Below are 21,832 nucleotides of genomic sequence, written 5' to 3' on the forward strand. Positions count from 1 at the left end.
CTAAATTAGTGAATTTAACAATTTTGCGATGGGATGAAACTATTTTCAATAATTTTGTTTGAATAGATCATTATTTTTATTATTATTAAGATGATTAATACACCATCTTTCGTTTGTATAAAGCACTTTTGTGTTTGAAGTAGTTTATTTTTTTAAATTTAGAGAAATGGATAATATTTAAAGCATTTTATTAGGTGATACACAAAAGTCAATATTCAAAATTATTGACATTCGAAAGGTTATGTAATTCAAAAATAAATGAGAAAGTTATCACATTTTTTTTAACAAATAACTTCAATTCCTCGTGTGCTCGATGACATAATAACTATGACAATGATTAATTTTGTATATTAAATTTATGTAATTACGATAATATTGTCTATGGAGTTAATTTAGTAGGGATGGAACATTCATTATCTATTTCAGTAGACTTCGTAATCTGATAGAAAGTCTGACTAAATGTGAATATTGTGAATTTTCCAATAATTTCTTCAAATATTGGTGTTCAAAGCATCCGTATCTAGAATGGTACAATTACTAATTTTATATTCTTTGGATTTTAGCAATAGCCTAAACATATAGTATTATTACATACATCCCTTTCTGCATATTGATACATAGTTACAAATTGTTATAAAATAATAATATTAGATGTTAAGTAGTTACATGTTACAATATAATGCAATATAATATTTCAAATACACATACATATTTGAACAATAATGGTTAAAATTAAAGAATGTAATTAAATTAATACAATTAAATTTAAAACGTGTTTTTAACATGGATGGATGTAATGGATTTAAAGAAAAATGTAGTGGTGATTTAGTAGTAACTCTATAATAAAATTGTATCTATGTACATACACTGCAGATTCTGAAAATTTTTAACAGTGTAGGTGGTTTTATGTTGCATTTTTTCCCCATCTAATCTATTCTTAGAGTTATACTGGCTAGCACCTTTTTATGAAGTGAATTATCAACTATTTACATAATAAAAAAAAACAACTTTCCAATATTATATTTACATGGTACCTATGTAATGAGAAAGATTACACATAAGTAATAGGTTTTCCTGAGATTCATAAAAATTATTATTGTTTAATTTTCATTTATAATTACAGCAATAACGTTTCAATTACCCTTTAAAATATGTGAGGACTAGATAATAATTAATGAGATTATTTGAAAATAAGACTATAGGAATTATCTGACTACCTACTCAGTCAAATCTGCAAGTAAACAATATATATAATAAAGTAATCTGTCGTTAAAACTATAAATCTGAAATTTACTAAGCTCTTGGTTTACACAAATTAATTTGATGTTGGTGCATATTATTATTATTATTATTATAAGGAGAAATTAGTGAAATTATTAATTTTTTTAAAGCATGAAGTAAGTAAGTGTGTGAAAAATTTCTTACACAATAGACAGTTAAGTAGGCTATTATTTAATCAACAGAATACTGTAAATCAGCCTCAGAGAAATCTGAATTCATATTATTTACACATTAATATAAATTACTTAAAATTTAGCATCTAATTTTTCACAGTAGTCATATGAATGATGTGATAAATTCTACACATATTATGTAATAGCAACGTAATAAATAGAGATAATATAAAATATTTTATATGGCAAAACGATATAAGATAGTTATTTGTACTAAGTATATTGTTAGAGTTATTATAATTACATACATATTAGGGAAACTGAGGTTACTTTACACCACTTTTCTTGTTTTAATTAGCATACAACTGAAAAAATTAGAGCTGCGGAACAAAACCGAGGTAAACTAAAAAAGTTATTTGTTTTATTCCTTATCGTGGTGAAACATATTGGTACACAGATTATCATATATTTTAAACAGAGAGTTATTAATATGGCCGTCTAAACACTATAACCAAAAACGACTCTTCCCTCGTTAATATACTTAATAATAAATAGATTTTAAACATATGTCATCAGATTTCGTTCCACAGCTCTACTATGTACGTTTTTACAATGAATATAATAATATGAAAACTTTTGTTTAATATTTGAAATATTATATTGTACAAAGTTTATACTCGTGATATTATATTATAATATATTACATTAAATTCTTCAAGTTCTGTAGGCTCCGACAGCTATGCATCCATAATACTATTATTTACAATTTGTTATTTAGCAATATTTTTCAGTAAGGAGTGGTCCAATGGGACATGTCAAACACTAGACAATTTGGGCACCACGTCATCACAGTATTCTATTCCTTACATTCTTTAGTATTGTTAGAGAATATTCAAAGACCGACAGGTGGTATAATATCCCTCCTTACTTAAAACATAAATACAGCCATACAGAAACCAAGATCTGTATAATCTGCTTACCAGGCCAAAAAGTTAATGAACCTTATTACTCATTATTTTATTATTATATCGTTAGCGAGTTGTATTTACAGCGAATTTTATTATTTTCTTAAATATGGCAGATGATTTAAATAAAGTTTTCCCTATTTTAGTTCAAAAAATGGCAATAATATCTCGGTTGGAGAAGAAATCCCCGTTGTGGGGTAAAGTAACCTCAGTTTATGGTAATTAAAATCCTAGATCACTTATAGTGGTGATACAGATAGTTTTTTCTTCTAAACTTCTGTGTCTAGAATGTCGACGCTTTTTAGAATGTACGGGGCAGTGCGCTCTATCAGTCGTCCCAAAGGCATTGTTGGATCTTCTAATCATACCATTCTTATTGCTATTACTTTGGTCAGCTGACTTGTCGAACACTTTAGCTTTAGAACTACTCTTTCTGGAGGCGTTGTTTACTGGATTGTTGGTTTGTTTTGGTAAAGGTCAGTCGAGTACGTCTTTGAGTTTGACATAGAGGCAGCAAGAAACCACCATTCCGAAGATAGGGATGATGCTTATTCCCAAACCGACTGCTCCTAAGATAATCAAGTGGTCTCTTATATGATCAGCCATCGGTCGTATACAACCCTGAAATGAAATATAAGTATATCAATTAATATTGATGTAATTAATATAAAGCCTTAGAATTATAAAACAGTTCATAGATAGGTCAAAGAAAAATGTTTTATGTATACCTAATGGAAGTTCTGTGTATGAAAGTGAAGCTGATAAAGGTTATTAAGGTTAATTATGAAATTAGCCGCAATTCATTTCAAACAACAGATCCATTTATAGTAAGCTTCACACTTGTGGTCAAACATTTATTTGGTAGGGCCACATTGAGATAAGAACACAAATAAGTTTTATTTATACAATAAATCATCCTTATTTAGATGACAATCAGGTAAAATTACAAATATCTAATCTGGCTGTCATTCACTTTTTCATATACGAAAATGGGCAAAAACCAAATGTGAGTCCAATCTCTTTGGCAAAAACGCAAAACTATCTGAAATCATTATGTGTAGTTTTATAAAAAGTTCGTATTGATCCAACAATATAGTTTAAACTCATTTGAATAGGTATGGGAGCGGATTGGTAGCCTGAGACTGGCTTAGGATTTTTTCAAGTCAATAGGCCCAAAATTAATGTATTCATAATACCTATAACACTGAAAAAATATTTTCTTGTCAAAAATTCACACGAAAATGCCTATTTTCGAATATTGCCTGGCTCCTAAGACGACATTTTGTAATAAACGCAATAGAATCCATCAGAAATTATTGCGTATGATTAATTTTATTCTATAGTTTCAAATTTCTGTGATAAATATAATCACGAGTTCATGATGTGCAATAAAAAAGTCAAGCAAAAAAAAATGCATTTGTGACTCCTGGGATTTTACCAAGTGCCCATCCGAGTCAATCACTTACATATATGTTTTTCTATAAAATAATGAAAGAATAGACCCATTGGAAATTAGTGACGTAAAATATTTTATGAATATGGCAATACAGTACTTCATACATTGACCAGTATAATCTTTTATATATTATTATCCTAAGAGATTTTGGAAAACGCACCAACGGCTCATTTAAGCGACATTTTATTGTTATTTTTACATCTTCACTTCAATATGTGCGCTACCAAATTATCTACCGATTGAAATGACTAAATTTGAGAAATATCCGATGATTTCCCAGAAACGTGATATCCGATATTTTCTTACATACGTATATGATTCGCCATATTTCTTTTAACGCCCAACAAAATGACGTCTTCGTCGGTTAAGACCTTCTAATCCTTTATTGACAAACGGAATCGATTATTTTAATTCAAATATCGTAAGGCATTGGCGTACTTTTTCCCGGTAAGTAAACCATAATCTTGGTACAATTCACTACGTAAATTATCTTCTGACGCGTCCGCTACTGCTATAATTTCATATATAACGTGATATTCCAAATTTGATTTTTTTTAAATACTTCTTTGTGGCTGTTCACGCACTCTTTTTTTATTGAATAATTACCTAGGCCAGTGCTCCGCAACCGGTGTGCCGTGAGACAATGCTAGTTGTGCCGCGGCACATTGCTCTCAAAAAATACAAATAATTTTGTATATTATACAAGACTAACTAGCCAAATTTTCGTTTGTGGCTGGTAATATATTTGAGCACCTGTAAACAATGCAAGGTCAGAATGAAAATATATTGACGTGCTCTGATAAATTAGAAGGAGTTAAGACAAGGATCTCTACAAATGTACCAAAGAACCTACCAGACCACCATTGAAAACAAACAATTAATTTTGGATTCGTCTCAAAAACATTTAACTTTGCTACAAAATAAATTTCATCATTACTTTCCTACAATCAATTTGACTGGATTCGAAACACTTTTGAAATCAATGCTGAAAAATCTATAGAAGCGCTTTCCCTGTAAATTCGAGAGGAATTGGTTGGATTGAGAAACGACGGGACGCTAAAACTGACCTTCGCCGATGTTCCATTGGCTATTTTCTGGATTTCGGTCAATAAAGAATATCCTCAGATTTTCGACAAGGCTATCGCAGTTCAGCTCTCATTTCCTACGACATATGTAGGTGGGCAAAGTTTTTCAACTCAAGTTATAATTAAAAATAATTAGCGGTCTTACTTGAAGGGACTTGACCGAAAACTTCGTGTTGCTCTTTCAAATATCAAATCAAAATATATACAACTTTTACGTTATTATATTAATAATACACATACCTACATGGAAATATGTACATTTTTAGCTCTTCGTCGTGTGTTATGTTGTTTGTATATTATTATTTAATTATTTATCAAATAAAAAAACATAAAATAATGTAATTTTGGTGCATGGCCCTCACGAGGGGGAGCTGAAAGGGCTCTACCCTGTGGGCCCAGGCTCAAGGGGGGGGGGGGGGGGGGGGGGGAGGGCGGCGTGGCAGGTCAACCAGATAAGTGAGATAAACACAAATTACAAATTTGCATTAATAGTAAAAAAAGTCGCCTGCTATTTTACTACGCTGGTATAAATATTTTAAAACATGCGATTGTAGGATAGGTACAATTTATTATTATTATGTCAATACTCGACAAATAATACAATTATTCTTAACCCGACAACTATCCATAATTCAAGTGGATGTATTAATAAAAAAAAAAAATGGCTAAACATACAATCAATACCATTAATTTTACCGCGAACATAATTTGAAAACCGCTACTTTAGAGTATCACACTGTGTTAAACTTTAGCGATAGGTAGGGGTCCCCCTTCAGGAAATGGGGTCTATCTTTTGGTTTATAAATTGTTTTACGTGTGGTGTGCCGTGGAATTGTGAAAAGATCTTTGGTGTGCCGTGGGTGAGAAAAGGTTGCGGAGCACTGCCTTAGGCTACTAATTTCCATAGATAACAATATAGTCATATTAATTAAACTAACAAAGTTGCCATTGCAAACAATGAAAGAAATTAATACGAATTGATATAGTTATCAAAATTTGTGATATTGTATAATATCTACCTATTTTTATCGTCCTTATCATCATCAATCTGGACCTATCCACTGCTGGATGAAGGCCTCCTCAGCCTTATTCTACTCCTTACTTACACATGAATTGGTATATTTATCAAAATCAGTGATATTATATTATTATCTACCTATCTATATTTAATGCCATTATTATCACGAGCCTCAATAAATCCACTGCTGGATGAAGGCCTCTCTACGTTGATTGTGTTCTTGACAGTCTTGAATTTCTATATTTATTAAAAATGCTAATGTTATGTATCTACATATTCATGTCGTCATCATCAATCCACTGCTAGATGAAGATTGAAGGTGATTTTAACGAATTTGTGGTATTATACCTATTTCTATCATCCTTATCATCATCGACCAGAACCAATCCACTGCTGGATAAAGGCCTCCTACAGCCTGATTATACTCTTTTTGTCATTTGAATTGCTTTATTTATCAAAATTGGTGATATTATATTATATCTCTTTATAATGACATTATCATCATGAGCCTGAATCAATCCACTGGTGGATAAAGGCCTCTCTAAGTTGTTTGTATTTCTGTCGGTCATATTATGAATTGCTATGTTTATAAAAATTGCTGATATTATATTTACCCATTCATAATATCGTCATTATCATCATCAACCAAGATCAATCCTCTGCTGGATGAAGGTTATCTCAACCTAATTCTACTCTTCTTGGTCATATAAACTGCTATATTTTTTTTTAAATTTAGTGATTTTATATACCTACCCATTTATATCGTCACTATTGTCATCAACCTGTATCAATCCACTGCTGGATGAAGGCCTCTTTAAGCTGATTCCACATCTTTAGGTCTTATAAATTCCTATTCTTATCAGAATTGGTCTATTCTTCTCAGATATAATATGATTGCTTTATTATTTATCAACATTTATTTTGTTTTGATATGACTGTCCCGCACCGGGAAACTATGTTGTTTTAAGGTTAATTTTTAATTCAAAATTTGATTTTTAAATATTATTCTATTGCTGCAAAAGCATTTATTTTTAATAGACAATGAAACAAAATGTTTAAATTTGTTTTTTACGCTGCCTAACCCTTTTCTATTATCTAAATGGGACCCGAACGTTATATTGGATCGCTATTTATATTATTCACATATTTATATTGCTGTATATTCGAATGATTGAGATGTATAATTATTGATCATATTTAAATGCACATACCTACACAAATATTGTATTAAAATTAAAATGCCAGTGGTAGCAATCGGCGATTGCTAGCTGTTCTTGCTAGGCCAAGCAGCCTGAGGTGGTGTCAGACGATATTGTGAAGGCCAAACTCCAGAATAGACTACGTATATGACCCCAAATTTATATTGGCAGTGGCGACTTGCAAATCGTAATGCTGACAAATCGGCGAAATGTCAAACTGTCTGAGGTGAATGAAAATCCATCCCGAAGGGAAAACTATGGCGCCGTCTATGCATACTTCACAATTATATTACTATTCAACACCGCCAAGCCGTCTGCAAGACCTAGCGAGATAGATTGGCGACCGCCAGCTGGCTCTGCTAGTTATTATTATAATAGTGTATGTGTAGAATGTAGATCAAAGAGATTTAGTCGTAGATAAATACAGTGGTGGTACCTATAATTCAATTTCAATTACTGATCTCCCGATGCGTGTTATTAAAATAGCAATGCTACAAATGTATCATAGTTTGTTTTAAAATTAAGAGGCTCCGTTTCTCGCCACGATTTACAAAATAATAAAATAACACTAACAGCATAGAAAATGTTTGATGGATGGTCACGCAGTCCACATCTCGGAGTGACGGTACGACAGCAGGAGTCGGGGACAAGTCTTCGTTCAGCAGGAGACCTTCTTAGCCAGGCGCTTGCCTTCCAGTCCTCGAAGCTTAGAGCTCCGCAGCAGTGAAACTGAAAACAAATTCATAGTTCATTATAGTTAGAATATGATGATGACATTATATAATACCTACAATGATTCTCAAAATTAAATTAAATGGGTTAGGTACACATTAGATCTGATATAATAAAAAAGATTTGCTTTTCCCTCCATCACCCGCCACGTTTCCACACCCGGTATGCAGGCGTATACCAATGACGTAACGAATGTTAGGCGCTCTTCAAAGTTGTCAATTCTCAATAAGAAAATAAATTCACGCTCGCCGTAAAATGCCGCAGACTTTTTAAAGGCTGAGAAATTTTCCCTTGTATATAACCAAGTCGCAATATGCCGACCGGTTCAACTGAGGGTCGGACCGACTTGAGAAGCTCTTCCCTTTCAACCGACATATGGGGACACTCTCAGAGGATATGATTGATGAGGATATGATACGAAATAAGCAAGTCGGAGATCCTATTAGGCCAAGCTGATAGAGCTTGGAGGCAAAACCACCGTATCCGGTTAAGAACTGAGAAGTGCAATGGTTTGGAGTCAATCTGGTTATCTCAATGCGGCACTTTATATTTAAAAAAAAAAAAAAAACAAATGCGTTTGTCTGCCCTTGGAAGAGGATGTCCATCGCCCCTGCCATGCACGCACAGCGGCGTCATACGCCAGATACGCAATATAAATACTTAGGACCAGTGGATTAAATGTCTGAAAAGACTGGATTATTTTTGTAGCAATGTTGTTGATACGTGATAATAAAACTGTACCAAGTCTATAGCGTTTTAATAAAAAAAAAAACACATAGGTACATAATTATATTATTCTTTTATATTTCCGTAGAAAACCCGAACCTGTCAACATTTTCATTTTGATTTATTATATTGTTTTACTAAAAAAAACCCTTATCGAAAATTTTGCTTAGCGTCCAACGTGCTGCGAGAACGCATACGTGAGCTTTTTCTAGCTCTACGAAGATAACCCGGCCCTCTACGCTTGCTACGTCTCGTAGACAGCAATTTTTACTGGTAGGGAATTTATAAACATAACAGATATAATAAAAAACAATCAGTCATATGGACTTCAACATCGTATTGGAACACACGTCCTAGATGGTTATTTGGAATAGGATTGTTTTAGAAAATAGAATGGAGATGAAAACACATTCTGGAATATAGAAAAATTGATATTTCACATCGTAATTTTCCAATAAGTACAAACCACAGTGTTAAACGTTTTTCAATAATATTATATATATCTAAATTAACTAATATTACATTTATCGTCGTTTAAGTAGGTATGTACAGTAAATTGAATAATTTATTTCAAGTATAGTATTTTGATTGTCAATTTGATAAGAGTTAGAATAAAAAGGTATTCTAGTGAAATAATTGTATTAAGACACATAACGTTGCACGACAATACAATGCAAAGCACATATCATTATGGTACAACCAAACCGACCTAGTATCCGTGCGAACGCGGTAAGTTGCCGCGCCGTATGTCTTGGCCCTAATCAGGGAAGCATGTATTACTATTTCAGTTATAGCAATAATAGTAATTTATGATACAATATTGGAAGGTAGAAGATGCCTGCTGTAGTGGATTCGTACAAATAAATATGATGCAAAACTGGAAATAATTAAAAATAAATAAAGGTACATACCCTATCATAAGATGACTATATTATGCAAAACCAAAATTTTACAGGAGAGAAGAAAAATACTTGCGAAATAAATAACAAGAATTTAATATTGTATGGTTATATTTTTAATCATAGGTATGTTTTTTTTCAATTTATGTGTGAGTCAGGGTATGGACCTTATAGGTTGAGCAAGTGCAAGATGTCAGCATCAATATCATCAAAAACAAAATCTGTTAATACAAACCTCTACTCTGTGGAGGCCCATATGATCCTATTAGGATCGGACATGGTCGGAAAAAAAATGTTTTTAACTTAAAAATCAAACCATGAAACACTTAAATACTTACTATTTTGTTTGCCAAGTGTTTTCCCTTACAATATTAATTGATAGATTTGGGATAATGCATTCATGTTTAACAATATGGTATTATTTGTAAAAAAATATATTGTAATATAATTACGATAGGTAGAGGGAGCTAGAGGTATGTGAATTATTAATATTAAATTATTAGTTTATCTTGAGCGGGTTATGACTTATAAACGGGAAAAACACATTAGCTATAGGTACCTAGTAATATTATAGTCAATACATATTAATTGAAGTTACTGCTGGGTATAATTATTTTCTCAGCGCCATTGTCAACAATCAATCTATACCTAATGTTGATATGGGACAATGGAATTTACCCCGTGTGAGGACAAATAAAACACGTCACAAGAAATGGTGAATAAACTCCACAACTAATTTATTCTTAGACAACCTTCAGGTGTAGGAGTGAATAGAAAAATAACAGTGTTTTTGGGTATCAATATAATTAATGTTATTAAAATCATTATACAAATGCTGCCTTCGCAGAAATACGTAGGTACCTAGTGTTTGTGTTAGAGACTTTGCAATCTATATTAGCTAATGGATTGGTAACACTTATATTTCACGCCAGAGGGGCAATCAGCTAATTAACTACTTCATTTGTCAACACACTCGTGGAAAATTGAAATCTATCCGAGGAAATGGAACTTGGAGTGGAGTCTTTGAACATGGAGGGTGGGCGCTACGAAAAGTTCGGAAACATAGAGACATAAGATATAAGTAGGTATATACAAACTATCTAATAGGAATAATATAATTAAATTTCGATGTAATAAATCAGTTAATATTGATTAGAGTAAATTTTAAACGTAGGTACGTGAAATCTGGGCTTAGATAGAATCATTATCGGTAATAAAGGGTTATCCAAGTTCTGGTACGAATTTTTTTTACGACCTGTATGGCATTTATCTCCATTCTGTTAACATGTTTACCGAATCGAAATCTTCCAATTCCGGCCATAAAAAGTCAATTATCATTTGCCTATAGCGAACCGTACTAAACAATAACTTTCGCAGTATGTAACGGCCTGTCTTGAATCACTTGTGGTCTTTCTGGGTTTTCCTCATCCAAAAATACGGCAGTTTTGCTTATTAAAATACCTTCCCATTGAGATGAAAATGTGCCTCATCACTGAATTTCCTTGAAAAATAATCATTGGTTGCCTGCTCTATCAAGATCGTTGGCTTTAGTTCTTGTGTGAACTGGATTTTATAGGGGTGTTGTAGGTGAAGATCTTTATGCAAAATTCGCCATAAAGAGCCATATGAGAGGCAAAGAAGCTACAATATTCTTGAAATCAATATTTATGGCACTACAGCCACATATTCGCATACAGCAGCAATGTTTTTGAGTGAACGGGCTGCTTTACAAACATGTACTAGAAGGTATCAGGCGATGCAAAAAAAACACCAGTGTCTTCATATTTTTTCAGTTTGCGAATACAGTCGAAGATTTATAAGATACAGAATTTTTTTCTTTATTTTCGCAGTACGATCGTCGAAGATTCGCCATTTTCGTAGTATGATTTTTAACTGACGATATATTAAAAAATACGCGCGAAATATTTGACAGATAACAAATAACACGGCTGTAATATTCGTACCACAAGTTGGATAAACCTGCATAATATATTGACTGATGATGACGTTAACTTAATTTGTTTTTTTTCTGATAACTCACTATTCCCTCTGTCAAATACCTTATTGTACTAACAAGGAAAATAGTCAGTACGCAATAACAATTTAGGTGCAAAATAGATTTATTACGTGCGCGTAGATGTAGGAAAAATATCAATCTATGACATTTTTATAAATATAAAATATAACTAGTTAACAAGGTACAGTTAAGATATTAGAAAAATAAATCCAGCGAAAGAAATACAGATATAACGATACAGTGTTATATTTAAATGCGACAGCTTTCCATTACGTAAATTAATAATAGTTCATAACACAATTCATATACCAACCTACTTGAGAATTATCGAGTTTCAACTGTAACAAATATAGGAAGATAAATACCTTGGTACTGGTAATGCTTTAAAATACGAAATACATCATAATAAAATAATACAAACACATTTTTGAGATAACATATTAGTTAGTTGGCCTATTGCGTCGTGGGTCCCAGGTTCGAATCCTGGGTCTGACAAGTACACATATTGTTTTTCAATTTGTGTATGAGTCAGAGTATGGACCTAATACGTTGAGCAAGTAGCTGACATCCATTTCTCGTAAAAACAAAATCTGTCAATACAAACCTCCACTTTGCGGAGGCCCATATGATCCTATTAGGATCGGACACGGTCGAAAGAAAGAAAAAAATAAGTTAAATCCTAAAATAAATTATCGACTCGTCGCAATCCGACACATACATACAATGCCGCAGTACGTATAGTCTATAATGATAAACTTTAGTATTATTTGAAATAATGCGGTGTATATTTTTGATATGATTGCGGCTACCAATTGGTCCAAATAATGGAATTGATAATTATTACATCATTCTTCCGATTTCATCATTGTAGTAAATAAACATACACAAAATTTAAAACAATATTATGACAAAATCGATCACGTAATACATTTTAGCTAATGTGATTTTGTGTGTGTTTTTTGGAAAACTGTTTTTATCGCAGTCCTTCATTTTTTGTTTCCATGTGAGTATAATTATTATATACATATTAGAGTCCTATCAACGATTACATAACATATTATATTTGTATACAGTAGTAACTTTAACTAACATTCGGTAGGCGTGAAATGTCTTCTCTACTGTGAAGATGATTATTTTGGTTGATATTATGTTACCTACAGCTTTCAGCTAGCTTTGGACTGCCACCCTTTTGTTCGCTACTGATTCCACTGACTGACTTTCTAGTACGATAAGGGATAATGTTGAAGTTTATTAATATTATAATAGTTATGATATAAGTGTAATATTTTGCGAAGTTGATGTACCCTTGTATGTTATCTTTAATGGGTAAGACATTTGAAATTGTACAGGAAATAGGTAAACCACATCAAATATGCTTTGATAATGTTCGATACAAGCATTTTGATGTAGATCGTCTCTGGAGAATACTGTGGAATGAATTATTACCTACTACGAATGATATGTCATGTAGGAATATACAAGTGTACCTATACATACCATATTATAGTATCGGAAATCAGTAGTGTCACAATATTATTTCGAATGTATAGCTGATAAAAACAGATAATTCGTCACCTTAGTTCTGACTTGATTTTTATAAGTTTTATAAACATAATTATATATATATAATTATGTATATAAAATTGAATTTACTTCCGGGCAGCAAAGACAAAAAGCGATGGATCAAATATAACAATGTCTACTGATTAGAGACTAAAACTACACAAGAATGTGATAAGCGGTGCAAATTTTTGTTACTGTTACAACTTCAATGTATAGAGATATCAACTAGTACCCAAATACTTGGAGAACATATTGGTACGTCAACGTTCCGTGCATTATAATTGATTTTCACACAAAACTTTCGTGCCATTTACTAATAATTCTTGGTGAAAAGCCGTTATATTTAATACAGTGATACACAATATGAAGTACCGATTTAGTTATTTAAGTATGATAATTTCAATGGCATTTCCATATGATAATTGAAAATCTTCTGGAAAACGTGGAAATGTGTTGAACATTTCACGATTTCTCGGGAATCTCAACAATAATTTCTCATTAAATGAATCTCGAAATTTCCTAAAAAAATCGAAGAACTAATAATTTCACGAAAATACGTTAGATTTAGAATTCAGTTTAATTATACGATATAGATATATATTTTTTATTAATAAAAACTTTTTTAATACATTGGGATGGTCTGGAGTCTGGACTCATGATAATGAAAATGTACCAAATGATAGTATTTGTAAAATTTTCAGCTTTTGCCGTTAATAATTAATTATTATTGGTTAGAAAACGATATATTATTATGTTATTAGTAATCGTGATCAACGTGAAATATTTACTGGGACATTATATATTAATATATTACATTGGATTAAGATAGAACCTTAGTTGAATACATTATAGTTAGCTACATTTTCACTGACTTATACACATAATATTCTTTAAGAATAATAAGAAGTAACTATAAACCAAAACGAAAAAAAACAATTATTAGAGACATTAAGGAAGAGAGAACAATCTACGTTTATTAGAACAGCACATAAAACACGATATGAGAATAAATTACGAAATAATTCTAAAATTCATTTGAATTATAATTTAACCATTGTTAAACTTCATCGTCGTAGATGAGAGTATTTTTTCAGTAATTGCATCTGTGTGGACTAATTTTTGGTAGATAATATAAGGTTGTAGTATTTCTAAAATATACTGAATTGAATTAATCTTAATACAGTATATCGTCGTTTAATATATCATGTTTGGAAATTTCAGATGATAATAATAATATAATATTATGGTTTATGAAAAATTGTATATACAAATTAGATCTTTTGACTAACTACTTAGAAATAAGTATATAATATATGGTATTTTTAATGTCGTTTGCTGAGAAAAAAAACATTGTTTTAAAATTCATGTTCAGTTGGTCTATTCACTACCAGGCGATGATATTGTCACTGCATTTTATACTAAACTTCATGAAGCTCAGAGATGTGCGAAATATGTGTCAAAGCACTCTGAGACTCATAGGTCACCATTATAATATATACATTTAACAACATTTTTATCACGCGACCCGCTATTCTCTAATTATTAAAAAAAAATTCTCTCACATTTTTGAAGGTAAAAAGTACAGGATTTGTGAGTAAACTTTGGTTTTGAATTGATAATATTATTAATGCATATTATAAATAGCTTCGAGTACGTGGTGGATTGCAAAGAAGGAGCCCTCTTCTAAAGTGAACAATTCTAGAAGTTGGTAGGTAAACCACTGGGCGTTTCCATTAAAGTCATTTGTTTTGCTTAATTAGTAATTTATTGCTGTATGCGGGTTGTTTGCAAAACAAATTAATAGGAAATTAGTGTATTTATGATGGTACCTAATTTGGTTACGCAAATATCTAAGTCATAATAATTCTCGAAATGGTAATTCAGCACGCAAGTTTTATTTTCTACTCACTGTTATAAAAAAACAAACAAAATGATATTAGTTGCAGAAATCAGTACTTAGGGCAATGTTACCAAATAAAACTACATATTATACTTACAATACATATTATATTAAAACTAAAAATCTAAATCTAAAAGGAATGTACCTATCAAAGTTTTTTTTTAATTTTCATCACTGGTTATCATTATAATTTACTAGTAATATTATAAATCATTAACTATACATATTTTTTGGTGAAGAAGAATTAATAATTAGATTCATTTAAAAAAATGTTCGTCTTGTGTGTTATGATTTTTTTTCTACTGTTTAAAAAATTATAAGAACTCGTTTATAAGACACCAATCATCCAACCAGTTTTTACGCTATTGTTCAGAGACATGGAAAGTAATGAAGGCAAGTAAGAAAGGATTGACTGTCGAAAGGTTTTGCGAATTAGCTATGGACTTAGATAGTTTTTAGCGTCAGATAAATATATTATTAAAGTGTTATATACGTACATTGGTTTGCATGTCATCAATAGCCCGTGTTCTCGTCGGCACAATACGGTAGCTCTCCAAGAAAGTGTTATTTAAATTCGCTTGAAGTTCTCCAGCAACTTGCTCCTCGTAAACGTAAGCCAAGACCCCCACCATCGCTTCCAAAAGGAATATTAGCAGAAGGAAGTAAGTATACTGAAACAAAGAAAATGAATAATATTAATTATATATACGAGGGTGGATCAATTAGTCCTTAGAAAAGCCGACAGGTGGCGCGACTAGTACTGTAAGCGGTTTGTTTTCATGCAGCGGCACTACCGATTCAGTATGCTGCGAAGTTTCAATCAGATTGGTCGGGTTGTTGTGTGTTTCTCGTACATTTAAAAAAAAATTTGCTTGTGGAAAATGGAAAAATGGAAAATGGAGAAAATTGAGCTTAGAGCTGTTATTAAACATTTTAATATAAAAGGGTTAACAGCAAAGGAAATAAAAAATGAGTTGGATTTAGTTCACGGCATATCTGCTCCTTCACTTGCAACTATTTATAACTGGTTAAATGAATTTAAACGTGGTCGTACATCAACAAAGGATGAACCACGCTCAGGACGTCCTGTAGAGGTGACTACACCAGAAATGATCAATAAAATCCACGATATGGTGTTAAGTGACCGAAGATTAAAGTTGAGTGAGATAATTGAGGTTACAGGGATCTCAAAAGGTAGCGTCATTTCTATTTTACATGACAAATTGGGCATGAAAAATATTTCTGCAAGATGGGTGCCGCGTTTGCTCACAGTCGACAATAAACGCAATAGGGTGGTAGCCTCTAAAGCCCTGTTGTCGCTCATGCAACGCAATCCGGATGAATTTTTTCGTCGCTTTGTGACTGTAGATGAAACATGGATACACCACTATACTCCCGAGACGAAAGAACAGTCAAAGCAGTGGATTGCGAAGGCAAACCATGTCCAAAGAAGGCGAAAACCGTAAAATCAGCTGGTAAGGTTATAGCTACTGTATTTTGGGATGCACGTGAAATTATTTTCGTTGACTATTTGGAAAAAGGAAAAACAATAACAGGGGATTATTATGCATCTTTATTGGACCAGCTAAAAAACAAAATTGAAGAAAAACGGCCTCATTTAACCAGGAAAAAAATCCTCTTTCATCAGGACAATGCCCGTGTTCACACATGTTTACGATCAATGGCTAAAATTGAAGAATTGAAGTTCGAATTGGTCGACCACCCACCGTATTCGCCAGATTTAGCCCCCAGTGACTTTTTCCTTTTCCCAAACTTAAAAAAATGGCTAAGTGGACAACGTTTTTTTTCAAATGAAGAAGTCATCGATCGGACAAATGCTTATTTTGAGGACCTTCCGAAAACTTATTTTTCTGACGGTTTAAAAAAAATTGAGAAACGTCTAACCAAGTGTATTGAGCTCCAAGGAGATTATGTTGAGAAATAAAAAATAATACAAAAATAAAAACTGTTTTAATGCTTTTTTCTAAGGAATTATTGACCCACCCTCGTATTTAATATTTGTGATTATTAAAAATATAGGTTCTGTGCCGATATTTAAAATTTATGTGTATATAAACGGAAAATATGCTGTTACTAAATGGAATTTATTTGCTAAGCTAATTGCCATGTTCTTATTAAACATATATTATATTATCTGTCGTAGCCGTATTAGGAATTCCCCGCGACTCACGTATCAATAAGAGAGTGTTCAAACATCTGATTTTAGTATATATATAATATACTTTCAATACAATAAAAAACAACATGCGAATTAATTTATCTTCAACAGTACCTCTCTACGTTTATTGCCTACGCCGTAGCGGTAGAATACTCATATAAATTAATACATTCATTTTAAACTTTATTAACAGCTTGTCATGTTATAATTAATATATCTTGGTATCCTTCTTCCTCAGAGTGCTTTACATATAATATTTCTCTTCAGAGCTGAGGGTCACGACTTCCACTAATTGGAACAGCTTCGTTAACCTCGACGACCTTATGCCATTTTTCTACAGTCCGCAATCTTGAGAACCATTGGTATAAAAAGCCCGTGACTTTCACCTTTTTGGCCTTGTCGTACAAAATTCTTCGTGAAAAAAAAATTAAAATTACGTGTTAAAAATAGTTATAATTAATTATTGATATATTCTGTAATTTTTATGTCATCAAAACACGACATTGTAGATCTGGTGTCAAATGACATTTTAAGCTTTTTGAAATCGTGTGGTTTTATATACCATATGTTATTACTGAACGTAATTAATTTTTGGTTTGCTCTATTATCTCCTCGTTACTCCTAAAGTCATACCCGGTATCCGTCACTAACATCTTTTCTCGAAGCTCAGTATAAATGGTTGCTATGAGCCTTCGTAAGGTGCCACAATTCACTGCCATAAATCAGTACCGTCAGAATGCAAGCGTGAATTAGGCGGCTTTTGGTTTTAACAGAAGATGCTCTAGAATACCGCTTAATACTATTGTGCCAGCAGAGATGGCAACACCGGCGACAGGCGGAAAATACAAGAGTAGAAAACCATAGCAACCAAAATCAACAACTATATACAAGACCGATTGCAACGAACATAAAACGAATTATTACTGTTATTACTATTAAATATAATCAAATATAAAGATATTGAGGATTAGAACGATTATTCTAAGCTATCTATACTACGAGTATCTACGATGGAGCTACATAATGCTGGTATGGCCTGGAATGATGTAAGAAGACTGGCGAGCGACTGGGATTCTTGGAGGCGCCGTATGGTGTCCATATGCTCCAGCTAAGGGGCACATGGCCGAAAAGAATTAATTCACCGGCATGGCGTTAGGATTAGCACGACGGTCACCAATAGAGATGTCCAGTGGATTGGTATTTCATCAGATTACTTTAATCAATATAGGTAGTTAATGATAACTCACAAAACATTAAAAGAAACATGATGGTAAAATAACGAAATACGTTCATTAAAACAAATGTAAAAGCCTTTACATTTGCCATATTTTTTTTAGTGTAATAACAATTTAAATTAAGATTAAAAGTAAATACTCATAAAAAGTATTTCATGTATTTTTAAGTAAGATGAAAATTTTAACGTTGGCTATAAAGTTTTTGAGCTAAAGCTATTGGAGCATCAGGTAATATTCTTGTGTTAGCGCTCAGCGTAGAGTTTAGTAAAATTTTCTCCATGAAATCTTCTTAACTAGTACACAAGGATTAAGAATTGTTATGAAGAAATTTAAAGTATGTTTCCTTGTTTGTTTTGTTTTATTTATCCTAGTAAGTTTACAAAGATAATGTATTAACAACTGAGTAAAAGAGGATAACAAAAGAAATATTCTCGACAAAGGGTTTTCAGAATAAACAAAAAGATTTTGTAGGGAAACGGAATCCGTTAATTTACCTAAAGTAACGCAGCAGTATATACTTACTGTGCATAATTGTTACGAGGTGATTGTGATTGTATAATATTGTACTTAAAATATATTTTAATTTACATATGGCCTTGTAAGATTTAGACTGGCTTGTTCATTATTTTAATGGTTACCCAACTTAAAATTAGCCTTACAAAAACTTAATTATCAATTTAAGAGCATAGCAAAATTGAGGTTACATTGCAAATAATATAAAAAACTCGAGTTTTTCATTATGTAATCACCAATCTAATCCAATTCATCACACACAAGGTGAAAGTGCGACGTTTCACCTGCCTAGGCTACATGCTACAAATGCATCAATAGAGTCTCAACCTGCCTACTACTTTTTCAAGCCAATTGAATTTCCAGATCTTGGCATATTACATAAAGTAATCGGTGGTACCATAATAATATGCTGGTATGTTAAGGGACCTCGTAAAGGATTGGCAAGCAATAGGGATACTTATTGGTAACGTGTAGTGTCCATATTTTATATCTAAAGAGTGAACATGGACAAAAGAGAAGAAGATAACTGATTTTCTGCTTAACAAATATACAACAATTTGCAGAATCAATATATATTTTGGCGAAATATTTCATTCTGGGTTGTTAAATCCTGCAAATTATATTAGTGCTAAATTTATCAAATTAATCCAGGGGTCAATAAATAATGGTAACCGCAGCAGTTAATTAGTGAAAACTAACTACAAGATAAATTATGGCTTGGACAGTGTTACATTTTACGGGCCAAATTCGGAAACCCGTGGCGAATTGTTTATGTCTCATTTAATATCATTAAATAATATGCAAAGTTCCTAAATGTATTGCTACTGTAGGTATATTTAGGTACATTTTTAAATATTTATTTGGATATAAACAACTGATAAATATAATTAACTTATTTGTAATAGATAGACTATGAAACTATTATAGTCATCTTGAATGAGTAACATATACGATAAAGTAAATATTTTAAATCGTGAAGCATGGGCTTTACTTAAATATAATCATACAAATTTTGTTATCGTTTACACTAACAATATAATCATAGACAATAAATCTGCAGTAAAGAGGCCATAAATATGGCTAAATAAATATTATGACTGCATAGACGTTATTTCTTTTTTTCTTCCTTAATCTAAGCGTCGACATATATATTTTTCAGTCACACCTGGAGCCATTTTATTTATGGGTAAAATATAAATCATTTTTCAGAAATAAAAGGTAAAAGAATGAAAAATTTTGCAATGTCTGCCAATAAAACTGTATTAGTATCTTTCGCACTCTTTCTACTATATTGTTAGATACTTCATTCGCATAGTAACATAATATGACCAATTTTAAAATATTGGTAGGTATACAAGATGTTTCAGTAATTGAGGGGTGTATTTTTAACCACTTCAACAAATTTTTGGTGTTGATGTTACATATGTTTTTAGTATTGGAATAAGATATTTTTGTAACTAACACCGATTTTGAAGTTGATTCTTCTACTAGATAGAATGCGATTTGCTTCTTCTACACAAAAAATACTTGTTTAAAATTGTATCCTTTAAATTCTGGCATTCATAGCTCATTTTCGTCAAGTAGTGGAATAAGTTCACTTTGAAAATACACTCCTCAATTTACTGAAAAATGTCGTTGTATGGTTAGCATTACACAATTATCAATAAGAATTTCATTCATTAATTCATAATTGGCACTACAAAATATTAAGGCTTATGGCAACCCCGAGGATTTCTTTCTGGCTACCCTCAGCTCCCTCCAATGCCTCAAGAACATCGTGTTTTTTGTTAAATAACAGTCAAATAACCTCAGAATAGATGGCCCTTCCCTTTCATTATAGGTGTGTTTTAAAGACGATTTCGATCCTCGAGCCATAGCCTGTGGTGTAACGGAGTCACCACACTTTCAATAGATAACTAGGATACCACTATATAACGTCGTTTAATTTTATTTTTGGAAGATAAATCTCGTTTAATTAGTTATTTTTATGTTGATATTTCGATTTTTAAAACTATAATTATAAATAGCATTCAAATTGAGCGTTTCAATTTTAGCCAACCCTTAAAATGTTGGTTATATTTATAGAAAAAACAGGAAAATTTGCTTAAACTTGCTTAAAACCGAAATTCTGTTTTTTAGATAATTTAATAATATCTCAATTATCGATGACAGTAACAAGTTCTTTAATTTTTTGAAAAAATGTAAATAATTGTTTGTAAAAGAATAACGAACAACATAGAAACGAGATTGAGCTGATTATAAAAGAATGCTTTTAGGCGAAAACAATGATTCTTCTCAAACTATGTCTTTAAATAATGCATGAATAGCCATTAGTGTTATTAATTAACCCACTGAGTACGGCTTACAGGGCCATACCTCTCAGAGTTTTTCACATGCGAACATAATTAACAATTTATACCCGGAAGGTTATATTTCCCCCTAGAACTGAAACAAAATTATAAATATTAAATACCTCTTCATTATTTATTCTGTTTTTACGATGGTAACGGCATTGGTATCTAATATAATTGTTTTACTGTTGTATGCACTTATTCGATAAATTCCAGGAGTAATGAAACAAATGTATCACAGTATTGCCAGAACTAAAGGCAATTAATTTCTCCTGAATCTTGAACGACGTAACGCCCATTTTCCTTGAGCGAAACAACTCTTATCTCGCAATGACACGGTTTGCAGCTGTTGTGTATTGATTAACGAAAGCTGAGTAGGAAAATTAATTTCTAATTAAAATGAAATGTCAACAATTAACTATTAATTTCAAAAAAAATCATTTAATTTTCATTCAGGATATGCCATGGGTATAATGTGGGTGATAGGGCGATATGGGTGGTGACTGGTGGGTGACCAATGGACAAAATGACGAAAATAATCACTAATGGATTTTACCACGAAGCTAAAGGAACTATAATATAGTATGGTCCTAATTCCCA

The 21,832-nt window shown here is 31.9% G+C and overlaps 1 protein-coding gene across 1 annotated transcript in view; it reads right to left on the bottom strand.

Moving 5' to 3' along the window:
* Window positions 1-2,685: 2,685 nt before the first annotated feature.
* LOC147064094 (CD151 antigen-like) overlaps window positions 2,686-21,832 on the bottom strand; it is a 480,478-nt gene continuing 461,331 nt past the window's right edge. The window contains exons 6-8 of the mRNA XM_085958707.1: window positions 15,452-15,625; window positions 7,691-7,846; window positions 2,686-2,980 (exon numbers count right to left, since the gene is read on the bottom strand). Of these exons, the coding sequence (XP_085814833.1) occupies window positions 2,837-2,980; window positions 7,691-7,846; window positions 15,452-15,625 (474 nt within the window). The 3' untranslated portion in view covers window positions 2,686-2,836. The remainder of the gene's footprint in view (window positions 2,981-7,690; window positions 7,847-15,451; window positions 15,626-21,832) is intronic.

Source organism: Rhyacophila brunnea, unplaced genomic scaffold (assembly GCF_057557595.1).
Source record: "Rhyacophila brunnea isolate RB1 unplaced genomic scaffold, BYU_Rbru_1.0 scaffold_8, whole genome shotgun sequence".
Lineage (NCBI taxonomy): Eukaryota > Metazoa > Arthropoda > Insecta > Trichoptera > Rhyacophilidae > Rhyacophila > Rhyacophila brunnea.